This window comes from Balaenoptera borealis (assembly GCF_965194805.1).
Source record: "Balaenoptera borealis genome assembly, chromosome: 1".
Lineage (NCBI taxonomy): Eukaryota > Metazoa > Chordata > Mammalia > Artiodactyla > Balaenopteridae > Balaenoptera > Balaenoptera borealis.
Genome location: NC_138860.1, coordinates 87,558,946 through 87,574,856, shown reverse-complemented (window position 1 = coordinate 87,574,856; position 15,911 = coordinate 87,558,946). Strand labels below are relative to the sequence as shown.

General features: G+C 46.3%; 2 protein-coding genes across 6 annotated transcripts in view; both read left to right on the top strand.

Annotated features, from left to right (window-relative positions):
- The window catches only part of LOC309616912 (uncharacterized protein), a gene marked incomplete at its 3' end in the record, with an annotated part of 68,449 nt that extends 67,933 nt beyond the window's left edge, over positions 1-516 (top strand). For all 3 annotated transcript variants that reach the window (XM_082368306.1, XM_082368305.1, XM_082368307.1), the window contains one exon: positions 298-516. In XM_082368306.1, the coding sequence (XP_082224432.1) occupies positions 310-516 (207 nt within the window). In that variant the 5' untranslated portion in view covers positions 298-309. The remainder of the gene's footprint in view (positions 1-297) is intronic.
- On the top strand, positions 477-15,455 carry BCL9 (BCL9 transcription coactivator). Of its 3 annotated transcripts, none has more exons than XM_082367284.1 (7): positions 477-610; positions 1,577-1,671; positions 3,094-3,283; positions 4,185-4,284; positions 8,066-10,307; positions 11,492-11,752; positions 13,088-15,455. In XM_082367284.1, exons 1-7 carry the CDS (start codon positions 558-560, stop codon positions 14,203-14,205), a joined length of 4,059 nt encoding a protein of 1,352 aa, XP_082223410.1. In that variant the 5' UTR covers positions 477-557; the 3' UTR covers positions 14,206-15,455. The 3 variants fall into 3 exon arrangements, with proteins under 3 accessions (XP_082223410.1, XP_082223409.1, XP_082223408.1); XM_082367283.1 differs by having other exon boundaries at positions 1,577-1,893; positions 13,124-15,455; XM_082367282.1 differs by having other exon boundaries at positions 1,577-1,893.
- Positions 15,456-15,911: the final 456 nt, after the last annotated feature.

Below are 15,911 nucleotides of genomic sequence, written 5' to 3'. Positions count from 1 at the left end.
GAGCAATGTAAGGGAGGATATATGGCTAAAGATAAAAATGTCTTTCTCATCTGCTTACAAACGCCTGGTACACGAAGATTGGGTGGGAGGCTTGTATGCTTGGCAGAAAGTCTTAGTCACTCTTCAGCTGCTTTAGCACCAGGGCCTTTTGGCCAGAATATGCACATCTCCCTTTCCTTTAACCCTGATGGAAGCTGAGGAACCATCTAGCTCTGCACCATCAAGTTGGCGGTGCTTTAGCCTCGGTCCTGCTGTAAAGGTGTTTGATGTCTCCATTTTTGCTCTTTTTGCTCCCAGTGTGCCCTGGAGATGCGAGATTTTCCTTTGGCAGCAGGAGGCACACACCCGGAGAATGCTGGAGCCGCAAGGGGACAGGACCCACTTCCACAGCGGAGAAAAACAAAGAGGAAAAAGGCGTGCAGGTGGCCAGCGCTAAGGGACTCGCCCAGCAAGCAGTGGGCCACTGCCGCTGTCCTCAGCAGCTGTTTCTGCTGCAGCCCGAGAGGAACTCGGTGAGCCCGTCCCTGTTGGTGGCTGCAAGCTCAGGATTTCAATCAATGCATTCCAGTAACCCTAAAGTGAGGAACTCTCCGTCAGGAAACACACAGAGGTGAGGGCTAGGGCCTGGCCCAGCTGCCCCTTGGGGATGTCATAGTGGACCATGAACGCTCATTGGTGGAACAACATGTTGAATTAGAAGCGAATGGGGAAAGAAAAAAAGATAAGTAAATGGTGATAGAATAGTGAATCAGAGTTTAGGTTAGAGTTTTCCTCTGTTATTATTTGTCCATTATTACCTGGCCGCTCCTATTTACCACCCCTCTCCTCACCAAAACATAAAGAAAAAGACCTTAAAGACCAGCCAGTACAGTGAGCTAAACTTGGCACATGAGGAAACCGAGACCTGGAATGGTGAGGAGGCCTAAGGTCCTAGAACTAAAACACCAGCCCCTGGACTCGCACCGTGAGGCCTTTTCCTCTGTTCCGTGGAAGTTAAGCTGATGCCCTAAAAGAGTTTTTCCTCTCCCCTGGCGGCAGTGGTTAGTGTGTCTGCGCTGGTGTGATACTGCTTGTTCAGGGAGTAGTGTCCTGGAGGGTTTCCCTAACCTGCCAGTCATGGGCAGGTTTCCTCGCACTCTCCTGGACCTGCTCGTATTTTCCAGCAGGGAGGCTAGTCTCTTGTTACAGCTGTTCCTTGTCATCAGCCGAGGGGCGGGTGGTATTTTGATCTTAACGATGTCTGTTTGTTTACTCTGAGCTAGTCTTAGTGTGAGAGTCATTTCTCTGTGTACATAGAAACCGTTGTCCTTTATTGACAGAAGCCCCAGAGATGGGTCCCCATGTGACTCTAGGGTTCCCAAGACCTGGCAGGCCACTCTGCTTGATCCTCCTCTCTGTTGAGAGCTCTGAAATGAGAGCAGGGGAGGAGGGAGCAAGCAAGTGGCTGAGGTGAAAGGTGGGGTGGTTACTTAGTGGTCCAGGTCTCCTTGACCTATGATAAAAATCAGTCCTCCCTCATTTGTGCTGCCCAGTTGTATCCGGTGTCTGATCTCCCTTTGTTATTTGTCTCTTTTAGTAGCCCTAAGTCAAAGCAGGAGGTGATGGTCCGTCCCCCTACAGTGATGTCCCCATCTGGAAACCCCCAGCTGGATTCCAAATTCTCCAATCAGGGTAAACAGGGGGGCTCAGCCAGCCAATCCCAGCCATCCCCCTGTGACTCCAAGAGTGGGGGCCATACCCCTAAAGCACTCCCTGGCCCAGGTGGGAGCATGGGGCTGAAGAATGGGGCTGGAAATGGTGCCAAGGGCAAGGGGAAAAGGGAGCGAAGTATTTCCGCCGACTCCTTTGATCAGAGAGATCCTGGGACTCCAAACGATGACTCTGACATGAAAGGTATGTCTATAAGATATTTGAGACTCAGAGGGAAGTAGGTATTCCTGAGGAAAGGCCTCTGACGGTGGATGCCAGAGAGCCTAATAGCAGCCACGTGGGGAGAGTAGGCGCATCAGATTCAGGAGTTCTCGCAGTTTAAGATGGAACTCTTTCTGGTTGTTTTCCTACTGACTGAAGAATAGTTTGGAACCACCTTGTTGACTTCTTGCTCTTGAGGATGCAAGCGTTTTAGGATGTTCCACGGCCCTAGCCACGTTCTTGTGGATGTTCCTGGCCTCCATGCTCTTTGTACTTAAGTGTCAAGCCGGTAGCTCCAGTTTGTCTATGCCAGGGTCCACCCTGGAGCGGTCTTTCTGACACTCCTCCTCTTCTCCATCAAATTCATCCTTCAAGACTTGGGTTTTGTGCACTCTGGCTGCCAGAGTTGTAGGCACAAGAGGCAGCCCTGGCACTAGTCCAGGTTTGTCACAGCCAATTTCAGTGTGGCAGGAACGAGTGGCTACATGTAGTAGATACAGTAGGCACCAAAATGGAGTGAGCCAGAAAGAGTATGGGACCAATGGCTGTGGTTTTAGGCTTTTTTCCTCCTAGTATAAAATAAAAAATCTTAACTATAGGCCAGAACATGAAACTAGTATTCAAGCAGTGGAAGTGTTACTTCCCGACCCAAATTTGAAACGAGAACCTGGGTGATCGTTCCCCTGTCTTTCCTTTCTTCTTCAGGTGTTTGTAGGAGGCCTGTTACGAGCGCCAGCACTATGCTGGGGGCTGGGGGTGCCATGGTCAGCAAAACAGAAACAGTTGCTATCCTCAAGGGTTTGAATGCACCTAGACAGCAGATCATTAAACAATTACAGTAAAATTTGATAAATGCTGAAATAAGGGGAGTTAGGGGGCTATGGGTTCGACTAGCAGGCGCAGCCAGTCCAGGAGGATCCAAAAGGGGTTTCCAGGAAGGAGGGACATTTATGCTAATATCTGAAGAATGCATAGTAGAGAAGTAAGGAGGTGGGGGGAGAGTGCTTTGTAATTAGTCATTTAGGGAGAAGTGTATTTGTGTTTTTATGAATAGAAGAGGTTTTCTCTTAGCAAGGTACTTCCTCCTTGAAATTCTCAAGGTGTTTGCATTATGATGCTGTAAATGCTGGCAGAAAAAAGAGTTTTATTCTTTCTATGACATGACTCTTTTCATTCTTTTAGAATGTAATTCTGCTGACCACATAAAGTCCCAGGATTCCCAGCACACGCCACACTCGATGACCCCGTCGAATGCTACAGTCCCCAGGTCTTCCACCCCCTCCCATGGCCAGACTACTGCCCCAGAGCCCACACCTGCTCAGAAGACTCCCGCCAAAGTGGTGTATGTGTTTTCTACTGAGATGGCCAATAAGTAAGTTGATGGCTGTGTCTTGCTATTGGCGTGGCTTGCGTGTTTGGGCATCTAAGTTCTTATTCCCTTTGAAGATTGATCCTTTTTTGGCCCACTTGTATTATTACTTAAAGTTAACCCTACAGAAAGAGGTAAAAGAAAATATAAAACCTCCCCACCCCTACTCCCCAGAGGCAACCACTGATGATACTTCCTTGGCTTTCCTTCCAGAAATTTTTTGTGCTTGTACAAATATACATATATATACTTTTTTAAGCACAAAAGGGATTGATTGCACAATATACACTTTTCTGCAACTTAGTATTCTTTTTAAAATGACACAAGTAATGTCCATTTTGGAATAATTAGAAAATGTAAATAACTAAAAAAAAAAAAAATCTCAGGAATTTACAGAGATAACTACTGTGAACATTTTGGTACATACATCTCTAGTGGATGGATGGATCAATGGATATTTATTTATTTATTTAAAATGTGAATATACCCTAGTTTTTTTCATTTAAGATTTTTAAAATTAAGATATAGAATGAATCTTGGCAGCCTTTAATTATTATTAGGTGTGAGAATTCATTTTACCCTTCTTGGGTTGGGATTTTGAACTACGATTCTCTATAAAACACCTACCAGAGTGGATGGCTTTGAAGGAGAAAATCCTGGGGGTTTTTAATACCTCTTTTGAGATTTGCTAATGGCTATCTTTTAATTTCAGAAGTTTGATGGTAAATGATAGACAAATAATGAAAACCTTTTTCTCTTGATTTCTTCTCATTCAACATTGCTGGTGGTTCTTTATACTTCTCCTTCCTCTCTTATACCAGTTTAATCGGGTTAAAGTGCTTTGGATTTACAATTAGTGAAATAGGAACAAGTCCTAGTGTGTGCATCTCTTTTGTCTTTGCAGAGCTGCAGAAGCTGTATTGAAGGGCCAGGTTGAAACTATTGTCTCTTTCCACATCCAGAACATCTCTAACAGCAAGACAGAGAGAAGCACAGCCCCTCTGGTACGTCATTTTGGAACTGGAATAATGGTTTAAAGGTTCTGCAGTGACCGTAAAGGTGGGAGATGGTGAATTTCACTGATAGGGAGATAGTCTTTTTTTTCTTCTCCCAGTTTTATTGAGATACAATTGACCGACAGCACCGTATAAGTTAAAAGTGTACAGCCTACTGTGCTGTATACTGTATACTTTAACTTACATACGTGACGAAATGATTACCATCATCTCATATAGATAACAAAATTAAAGACATAGAAAAAATATATATTTTTTCCTTGTGGTGAGAACTCTTAGGATGTACTTTCTTAACAACTTTTATATAGAACATATGGCAGCATTCATTATATTTATCATGTTGTACATTACATTCTTAGTACTTATTTATTCTATAACTGGAAGTTTGTGCCTTTTGACTACCCTCCTCCAATTCTCCCTCCCCCAGCCCTTCCACTTTTGGTAACCACAAATCTGATCTCTTTTTCTATGAGTTTGTTTGTTTGTTTGTGGTCATTGACCTACAACACTATGTTAGTCTGTGGTATACACATAGTGATTCGATATTTCTATACATTTCAAAATGATCACCATAAGTCTAGTTACTGTCTATCACCATACAAAGATATTACATAATCATTGACTGTATTCCCCACACTGTGCATTTCATACCCATGACTTATTTATTTTGTAACTGAAAGATTGTACCTTTTAATTTTCCTCACCTATTTCTCTCCTCTCCCCAACCCCCTCTCCTCTTTCAGCTACCTGTTTGTTCTCTGCATCTATGACTCTGTTTCTGTTTAGTTATGTTTGTTCATTTGCTTTGTTTTTTAGATTCCACATGTAGGTGAAATCATACAGTATTTGTCTTTCTCTGTCTGACTTATTTCACTTAGCCTAAACCTTCTAGGTCCATCCATGTTTTTGAAAATGGCAAGATTTCATTCTTTTTTGTGGCTAAGTAATATTCCATTGTATATATGTACCACATCTTCTTTATCTATTCATTTATTGATGGGCACTTAGGTTGTGTCCATATCTTGGCTATTGTAAATAATGCTGCGGTGAACTTAAGGGTACATGTATCTTTTCTAATCGGTGTTTTTGTTTTCTTTGGATAAATACCCAGGAGTGAAATTGCTGGATTTTATGTTAGTTGTATTTTTAATTTTTTGTGGAATCTCCACACTGTTTTCCATAGTGGCTACACCAATTTACATTCCCACCAACAGTGTATGAAGGTTCAATGGGAGATAATCTTGATGGTATAAACTACATTCTGAGCATTTAACCTAATTGTGTGGTTTTAGGCATATCACACTGCATTGGCCTTTTCTACTAACATGCTGATACACTGATGAATCACTAGGAGAGAAGAGGTACAAAATAGAAAAGGAGATATTTAGATATCTTAGGATTTCCATCATGTAGCCATCTCTGGGAAATTATGAATTCAGACCCTCTGTACGGAGCAGGATTTTAAAAAATAGCAAACACTCTTGAGTTACTTGAAGAACAGAAAAAGAGCAGCAACAAAAACTACAGTACTGGAGTACTTGCTGATGATACCATAATTAAGGTCTCAGTGACTTTCAAAATGATTCTTATTTATTTCAAAGTGAGAGAACCATTGAATGCTTTTAATTGCTTGATATTTCCAAAATTATAGTAAACATTAGTCTGTTTCCTCTCTGGAACTTAAGCACCTACTATAAATTACATTAGAAAATGCACATAATGGTTGTTTTAATACATGTAGTGTTCCAAATTGAACCAAAAGATATTTCTTGTGTCTCACATTGTCAAGGCATTGCACCAAATGCTGTGGGGACACTAGAGGTTCAAGATACAGTCCCTGCGTTCAGGAAGCATAAAATCTAAAACTTGGATGAGTCTTAAACATGGGAAAAGTTAAATGACAATAAACGACTGAAGTGACAATTCAATACAGAATGGATGACATTTCATCCTTGTTGTATATGAACATAGAAGTCCCCCCTGTGACATAGCAGGCTTAGGCTTTCCTAGGCCTAGAAAAAAAATTTCATGTCCCTCTGCATCTCTGCTACTCAAGGGTAGACGATGGATATATATAATATTTTAAATGTATATATTTTTAAATTTATACTTTAAAAATATTGTTTATTTATAATTTATATTGTTTTGGAATGCACAGGGTACATTGCAACTCAAACTGACATTTTATTGACTTAATGACAGATCTTAAGTCATTAAGACAGTTTTCACCTCCACCTTCTCTGGTACTAAAATGAAATCAGAAAAGGAGTTAATAAGGAGGGAATTGGGAATAGTCCAATCACCATTGCTCCAAATCTAAAATAAAAAGGGTGGTACTAAACTGTTTCTTCTGTCACGGTCACCTTGTAGGAAATCAGTGACCACCCTTAACAACAAAACCAAACTTAAACTGGCACTGGAGAGAAAATTAAGGTGACCTCCACACCCCAGTTAAGGAGTCAGAGAGACAGAGGACACTGCAACATCCAGAGTCATCCAAGTTCAGCCAGTCTTACCCCCACCAGTCTCGGTCTGCAGACACAGATGCATGGAGAGTACCAGCAAGTGGAACACTTGCATACATACCCACGGAACGTGAACTGTTCGTGTTCAGGGATATGCATGATGATTCCTGTACAAATCTGCGCCTTGATAAACGTTCCAGAGAGTAGGTGGGGATGTAAGTAAGAGCGTTCAGGGTTTGGAAATACAGCCTTGATTAAGCGAACAGGTAGGAGCAAGTGAACATCAAAAAGGGATCACGCGGCTCACTGGAGGCTGGTGAGAGATCCCTTGATGGAGTCACTAGACTGGGCCCGTCTGTTCTTCAGTACTGCCCTTCTCTAGTACCAGTACCTCCAGCAGTGCTAAGGTGTAGACCCAGAACATTACGAGTCCCTCTTCCAGACACTGACAGCGTCCGTGTCACCTATTGTAGGTGAGCGTGCCTTTACCCAGGACTTAGCATCGGTACTTAATAAATAATAATAAGGCGATCATCCAGCCTGCAGAAAGGGCCGGGTGCTGTCTGTTGGAAAGAACAGATCAAGAGACACCACGAGCTAGATAGCCTCAGATTTCTCTGCTGACCCTTCCTGCCTACAGATGATCTTACTACAGTTAATGTACAAATTCTCGTATGGAATCAGTGATCACAAACTGAAAACAGAAATCGGAGATGTCAGGCCCCTGGAAACTCAAGGAGAGGAGTACTTCACTAGTCACCGTGCCAGGGGAAACACTGAAGTGGAGCGGCCGTACCTCCCGCCTTTGATGGGCAGAGTACAGAGCTGGAAGTGACAACGACTTTCAGTTGAAAACATTAGACTTTTTGATTGACAATGAGAAGTCTACATACCCAGTTATACTTTCGGGGAAAGAAAAAGGTGTTAGGTACAGCCTCCCACATACCAAGAAACTAATCTCTCCCTGAATCAGAAACACATAGTAGACATGTGATATCAAACCTGTTCCTCGAAATAGATACTCAAATGTATTCACTTTGGCAGCGTGGCTTTCCCTTGGCATGCTTTAAAGTTATTGAAACCTAATCTTCAGCAAGGGAAAGAGGATGCCGTTTGACAGCAAAGTGTGAGAAAGAAATCAAAATGTCTGCATGTCCAGAGTGGGGTTGTACATGAGCAGTTTCTACAGCAAGTGTCAGTGTAGATTTATGTGGCTGGGACAAGTCCTTTATAACATATCTTGCTCTTTTCATTGCCCTTCTGTTCAGTTCACCAGTGATTTTTAAAATCTCATTTATCTTCAGAACACACAGATATCTGCCCTTCGGAATGATCCGAAACCTCTCCCACAACAGCCCCCCGCTCCAGCCACCCAGGACCAGACTTCTTCCCAGAACACCAGACTGCAGCCAACTCCACCCATTCCGGCACCAGCACCCAAGCCTGCCGCCCCCCCGCGTCCCCTGGACCGGGAGAGTCCTGGGGTAGAAAACAAACTGATTCCTTCTGTAGGCAGCCCTGCCAGCTCCACTCCACTGCCGCCAGACGGTACCGGGCCAAACTCGACGCCCAACAACCGAGCGGTGACTCCCGTTTCCCAGGGGAGCAGTAGCTCTTCAGCAGATCCCAAAGCCCCCCCGCCTCCACCGGTGTCCAGTGGAGAGCCCCCCGCACTGGGAGAGAACCCCGACGGACTGTCTCAGGAGCAGCTGGAGCACCGGGAGCGCTCCTTACAAACGCTCAGAGATATCCAGCGTATGCTCTTCCCTGATGAGAAAGAATTCCCAGGAGGACAGAGTGGGGGACCCCAGCAGAATACTGGGGTGTTAGATGGACCTCAGAAAAAACCAGAAGGGCCAATACAGGCCATGATGGCTCAATCCCAAAGCCTAGGTAAGGGACCTGGGCCCCGGACAGACGTGGGGGCTCCCTTTGGCCCTCAGGGACACAGAGATGTGCCCTTTTCTCCAGATGAAATGGTTCCACCTTCCATGAACTCCCAGTCTGGGCCCATTGGACCCGACCACCTGGATCACATGACCCCTGAGCAGATAGCGTGGCTGAAACTGCAGCAAGAGTTCTATGAGGAGAAGAGGAGAAAGCAGGAGCAAGTGGTCGTGCAGCAGTGCTCCCTCCAGGACATGATGGTCCATCAGCACGGGCCGCGGGGCGTGGTCCGAGGGCCTCCCCCTCCGTACCAGATGACCCCCAGCGAGGCCTGGGGGCCTGGGGGTGCAGAGCCCTTTGCCGACGGGATCAACATGCCCCATTCTCTGCCCCCGAGGGCCATGGCTCCCCACCCCAACATGCCAGGGAGCCAGATGCGCCTCCCTGGATTTGCAGGAATGATGAACTCGGAAATGGAGGGGCCTAATGTCCCCAACGCGGCATCTAGACCAGGTCTTTCTGGAGTCAGCTGGCCAGACGATGTGCCAAAAATCCCAGATGGTCGAAACTTCCCGCCTGGCCAGGGCGTCTTCAGTGGTCCTGGCCGAGGGGAACGTTTCCCAAACCCCCAAGGATTGTCTGAAGAGATGTTTCAACAGCAGCTGGCAGAGAAACAGCTGGGTCTGCCGCCGGGGATGAGCATGGAAGGCATCAGGCCCGGCATGGAGATGAACAGGATGATCCCTGGCTCCCAGCGACACATGGAGCCGGGGAGTAATCCCATCTTCCCTCGAATACCAGTGGAGGGCCCGCTGAGCCCTTCTAGGGGTGACTTTCCAAAAGGAATGCCCCCACAGATGGGCCCCGGTCGGGAACTCGAGTTTGGGATGGTTCCTAGTGGGATGAAGGGAGATGTCAGTCTAAATGTCAACATGGGATCCAACTCTCAGATGATACCTCAGAAGATGAGAGAGGCTGGGGCGGGGCCCGAGGAGATGATGAAACTCCGCGCCGGCGGTGCAGACATGCTGCCTGCTCAGCAGAAGATGGTGCCCCTGCCCTTCGGCGAGCACCCTCAGCAAGAGTATGGCATGGGCCCCAGGCCGTTCCTCCCCATGTCTCAGGGTCCAGGCGGCAACAGTGGCTTGCGGAATCTCAGAGAACCAATTGGGCCCGACCAAAGGACTAACAGCCGGCTCAGTCATATGCCACCACTACCTCTCAACCCTTCTAGTAACCCCACTAGCCTCAACACGGCTCCTCCCGTTCAGCGCGGCCTGGGGCGGAAGCCCGTGGATCTCTCTGTGGCAGGCAGCCAGGTGCATTCCCCAGGCATTAACCCTCTGAAGTCTCCCACGATGCGCCAAGTCCAGTCGCCAATGCTGGGCTCGCCCTCGGGGAACCTCAAGTCCCCCCAGACTCCATCGCAGCTGGCAGGCATGCTGGCGGGCCCAGCTGCTGCTGCTTCCATTAAGTCCCCCCCTGTCTTGGGGTCTGCTGCTGCTTCGCCTGTTCACCTCAAGTCTCCATCACTTCCCGCCCCGTCACCTGGATGGACCTCCTCTCCAAAACCTCCCCTTCAGAGTCCCGGGATCCCTCCAAACCATAAAGCACCCCTCACCATGGCCTCCCCAGCCATGCTGGGAAGTGTAGAGTCAGGTCAGTATGCTTTCATCCTCACAGTTGCATCTTAAAGCCAGAGATTGCGAAAGCCTGATTTACGTACTTTAAGAAAACTGGTGTCTTAACCTGATTATGCAACCAAAGGAGGTGGCTTTTGCCAAGATGGACGTATTTGTGGCAGAGTGCATAATCGGGACTTCCATGGGGTTATGCTCTTAGTGCAGAATATGTTTCTCAGATAGGACTGGGAGGAAGATGGGAAATGTGCGTCATTTCACTGAATGATTTACATTTGCACAGTGAACTCACGGTGGTGGAATAGAATGTCTCAACAGTGGGTAAATGTGGCCTTAAATACTAGATCCACCCACTTCAAAGGGCTGCCTTCATCATGTCAAGAGAGTCTGAGTATCATCCCAAGCAAAGAGGGGAGGCTGCTGAGAGACTTGAGTGGTTCTCGTAAATACGTGTTGACCATAGAAACTGTTACCGAAACATTCTCCTTGGTAAACTGCTGTTCTCACAGATCAGCTACAATTTATTAGTATTTTCTTCCTAGGAGAAGCTCTCACTGATGATGGTGGTTTTGTGAACGGGACCAGAGGTGGTCAGTGGAAGATGAGCACTGAGGTATAAATACTAGGTCTGTGCTGTCTCCACTTGAGAAAGAATCAGAATAAGATAGGAGATTTATCCTACCAAGCTAAAGTGTGTCTCTCCGTTGGGGAGCAGTTCACAAGAGCAGTACAGTGGAGTTGCCCCCTCAGACCTTTTCAGTTCAGACATCTTGGTGGCAGAAAATCAATCAAGAGCATGTGTAGGGCGATTCTGTTAGTACCTGGGGTGGGATTGCTAATCTGGCTTCCTAGCATACTAATGCATGAGTCGAATTCTAAATTGTGATTGGCAAGGGAAAGAGATCCATAAGAGTTGCCTGTAACCCATGGTTTTCCCAAGTTTGAACTAATATTTCTTACGCATTCTTGGTGTGTTTGTCTTCCCATCTGCTGAGCTGTCACCTCCATCTCACACTGCAGTTTCCCTCTGCACACACACGGAGCTTGACTAGAGACTGATGATTCATGTCCTGGGTCTCATAACACTGTCCTGTTCATCTGTCTCATTCCTGGCCCTGCTAGTTCATAATGATATGCCCAGTAGCTTTCAAGAGAAATCTAATTCCCTGCCCTTTTTTGTTTTGTCTTGCTTTCTTCTCCTAGGTGGCCCCCCACCTCCTACAGCCAGCCAGTCTGCCTCTGTGAGTATCCCGGGAAGTCTTCCCTCTAGTACACCTTACACCATGCCTCCAGAGCCGACCCTTTCCCAGAACCCACTGTCTATTATGATGTCTCGAATGTCCAAGTTTGCAATGCCCAGTTCTACCCCGTTATACCACGATGCCATCAAGACCGTGGCCAGCTCAGATGACGACTCCCCTCCAGCTCGTTCTCCCAACTTGCCATCAATGAATAATATGCCAGGTAAGAAATCAGGAAGATAGGATATGGAGCTAGCTCTGGACAAAAGAAAAACTTCTTGAAGTCTTTTCTTGATGGCTGGACGTTCACCAAGTTGAAAAAGTATACCATCTGAGTTAATTTCAGTAAAACTAAAGTGTCTTGCCTAGAGGAAGAGAATGATCACAATATTTTTTATTAGCTTAATTCAGTATTTGTTGATAAGAAAGCAGGTTTCTTTGTAGTTCTTGTCATTTTCTTATGGAAGTTTTGATGCTTCTGTGTACCTAGATACTTTTTTTTTTTTTTTGGTGGAGGTTGGGGAGGTCCTCCTGGCACAAAAGTGAGAGCGGTATCTTTTTAACATGCTGATCGGAACGTCTTTAGTCCTCAGATATTTTCCTGGAAGGGCAGCCTCAAACCACAAGCAGCCACAGGATTTCAGACAATGGAAAGCCCCTATTTCCTAGAGAATCACTTTCTTTAGGACTGGAGAGAGAATAAAATTCCTCCCTTCCCTACTCATTCTATTCTCCTTCACTCCTACACCTCCCGTCTCCCCAAATCTCACTAGTAGGACATGATCTGGTATGGTGAAGGTGGTCAGTAAAGAGACCATGACTTTTGAGCCATGGGTTTCTGGTTCCAGTTTCGTTCTGATTGTTAGGGATGCTCTTTATCATCAGGCAGGTGAGGGCATGCTCTGTGGGTGGCACAAGCACCATCCTTACCATTCTCAGTGGTTAACTCCATGGAGAGACCAAATATTTAAATGTCCCAGAGACCAGAGCAGAACCTGTGTGTTTTCCTTTTCCATTAAAAATTAGCTTTTCTTTACCATTTCATATAACGTAGAGTTCAAAATGCTCTCTCTGTAAGGTAATATAAAATAGTGATGCCAAGTATCAATTGAAAAAGGCCTGTTTGGTTTCCTTGTCCTTATTGCTGATTCTTAGACTCATAGGACTAATTAGTCCTCTTTCTCCAAAAAGGACCATGCTGAGTCATCCAGGCAAATTGTTTTCTTCTATATTAAATGTCTCCAATGAAGAAGACTGTACTCATTTGCATATTCACTTGTAACTTTTCACACAGGAGACTTCTTCCTAGCTGTCTTCTATATACCTTTGTGTCCTACAGTTTAAGACTCAATAATACATTGTCTTGTAGAGCTGTCGGTTTGTGTGCCCCAAAATGCATTACAATCTTACTGAGGGCAGAGGTTGTGCATTGTATGTTTCCCCAGCACAGTACCGTGCACACTTGATGCACAAGAGTTTTTTTGTTAATTTGATTTATGATAGTTTTCCTGAGTTGCTTTTGGTTAAGTTGATTCCTTTGATATCTTTATTTTTCTAGGAATGGGCATTAATACACAGAATCCTCGAATTTCAGGTCCAAACCCCGTGGTTCCAATGCCAACCCTCAGCCCAATGGGAATGACCCAGCCACTTTCTCACTCCAATCAGATGCCCTCTCCGAATGCCATGGGACCCACCATACCTCCTCACGGGGTCCCGATGGGGCCTGGCTTGATGTCACACAATCCTATCATGGGGCATGGGTCCCAGGAGCCTCCGATGGTACCTCAAGGACGGATGGGTTTCCCCCAGGGCTTCCCTCCAGTTCAATCTCCTCCACAGCAGGTTCCATTTCCTCACAATGGCCCCAGTGGGGGGCAGGGCAACTTCCCAGGAGGGATGGGTTTCCCAGGAGAAGGGCCCCTTGGCCGCCCCAGCAACCTGCCCCAAAGTTCAGCAGATGCAGCACTTTGCAAGCCTGGAGGCCCAGGGGGTCCTGACTCCTTTGCTGTCCTGGGGAACAGCATGCCTTCAGTGTTTACAGACCCAGATCTACAGGAGGTCATCCGACCTGGAGCCACCGGAATACCTGAGTTTGATCTGTCTCGCATTATTCCATCTGAGAAGCCTAGCCAGACACTGCAATATTTCCCTCGAGGGGAAGTCCCAGGCCGTAAACAGCCCCAGGGTCCTGGACCTGGGTTTTCGCACATGCAGGGGATGATGGGCGAACAAGCCCCCAGAATGGGACTAGCATTACCTGGCATGGGAGGTCCAGGGCCAGTGGGAACTCCGGACATCCCTCTTGGTACAGCTCCATCCATGCCAGGCCACAACCCAATGAGACCACCAGCCTTTCTCCAGCAAGGCATGATGGGACCTCACCATCGGATGATGTCACCAGCACAATCTACAATGCCCGGCCAGCCCACCCTGATGAGCAATCCAGCTGCTGCCGTGGGCATGATTCCTGGCAAGGATCGAGGGCCTGCCGGGCTCTACACCCACCCTGGGCCTGTGGGCTCTCCAGGCATGATGATGTCCATGCAGGGCATGATGGGACCCCAACAGAACATCATGATCCCCCCACAGATGAGGCCCCGGGGCATGGCCGCTGATGTGGGCATGGGTGGATTTAGCCAAGGACCTGGCAACCCAGGAAACATGATGTTTTAAGCTGCTAAGATTGGATGTGCCGATCCTTGTCAAGATGAGATTCCAGGTCCTGAGAGCTGCTTTGAGGGAGTTCCAGGAGTACTGTTGGTCATGCAATAGGAGAACAGAGACCCAAGGGCTGCTTTGGGGGAGGGGGGAACTCGAGAATGTATGGATTTATCTGAAAACAAATTATTCATTTAATCAACAGGTGTGTTTTTTTTAAGATTTATTTTTTAAAAATTATTTTTGTGGACTTGGGTATCCCATGATGGCACCTACTTTTGGGAATCTGTAGCCGTGCTTTGAGAATTGCCATGGGTCATGTGTTGCACCATTCTCTGTATGTTTACGTCCTTTGGACTGGCTTCTCCCAGGATTCTTTTCTGGTTTTGTTTTTGCTTTGGGCTTTATTTTTTTTGTGTGTACTGTACTATATTGTAAAAGGGATTTTAGCAGAGACTTTAGTCTTTGGGACAAGAGAACAGGAATGCTGGGCTGTTTACTTTAGGTGGAGAATCCATCTTCAGACCTTTGGACTATTTTCTTTCAACTCCAGTGTATAGAAAAACCAAACTACGACCTCAGAGCAGAGTATTAATGAAAAGCACAAAAAGAGGAACTAAGTTCAGCGAGGGGTGGGGGGAGGGGGGAGATTTTTCTTTTTAAAAATAATGATGCTTAGGACGTTTGTTTTTCAGTTCAAGTGCTCTTCAGCACTGTCTGTCTCTCCCAATCTGAAGACCCACCTTCACATTTTTCTCTTGTTTTCCCTCCTCTCTCCTTCCCTATCTTCTTGGTTAAGTGAGTTTCCTCCTGTTGTGTCCCCCACTGGTGACCCCCTGCTTCCCTCCTCTCTTTTTCCCTTTGGCAGCTGCAATACACGGTGTTATTTGGGGGAAATAAATCTAACGAAGCCTCGCCTTCCATGCCGAGCGTTGTCCCGGCTCTGGGAGGGAAAGGTCTGTCTTTGGGATGCTCGATGGTCTTCTTTGCCCTTCGTCTTTTCTTCCCCAGCCTACCCTTCCCTGCCCGCCTTGTTTTCTGTTCTCCTTTTACTAGGAATTCCCAAGTGAATTTTATTAATGTGGGAGTGGAACAGATGCTAAAAGCTATCCAAGATTTTGTTTTTGTTTTTAATTTTGTGTTTCCTTCCCTTTCCTCCCCGTCCCATGCGTCAAACGTTCTGTGTAACCTCCATTAAATTTGGTACAAAACCACTCACCAGAGCTGTGGTGTCAGAAAAATAAAATATATTGTTTCTTACAAAATTGAATTGCCTTTTTTGTCCATTTGGATTCCTGTTTGTTCGGTATTGGGCATATTAGTTGCCATGTGACCCAGAAGCATGACCCAGAAGCTTTGTATCGGAGTTGATCTGGGTGAAGGTTAGGGGAAGTACATAAAAGCGCTTTTGCAGATGAAGCGTATTGCTTGCTGTTGAGGCGTAACTACTCGTGTAGACTGTTTCTGTCCCAATCAGGAAATCCTAGCTACAGGCAGAGGAGCAGCCCTGGTCCCCATGCCCCACCTCTAGAGGCAATTCATGGTCTTTACTGGGAATTTTTGTGAGAGCCAATGTAATGGTGTGAGGTAATTAAGAGACCAAAGGTATATTTTTAGTCATTTGAAAAGCCATGAAATGTCCCTGGAGCTTGTCAAGGTGAAGTATTCTTACTGCACCCGCAATCGTGGGTCTCTGTCGTCCGTTCTGCTTCCCCACCTCG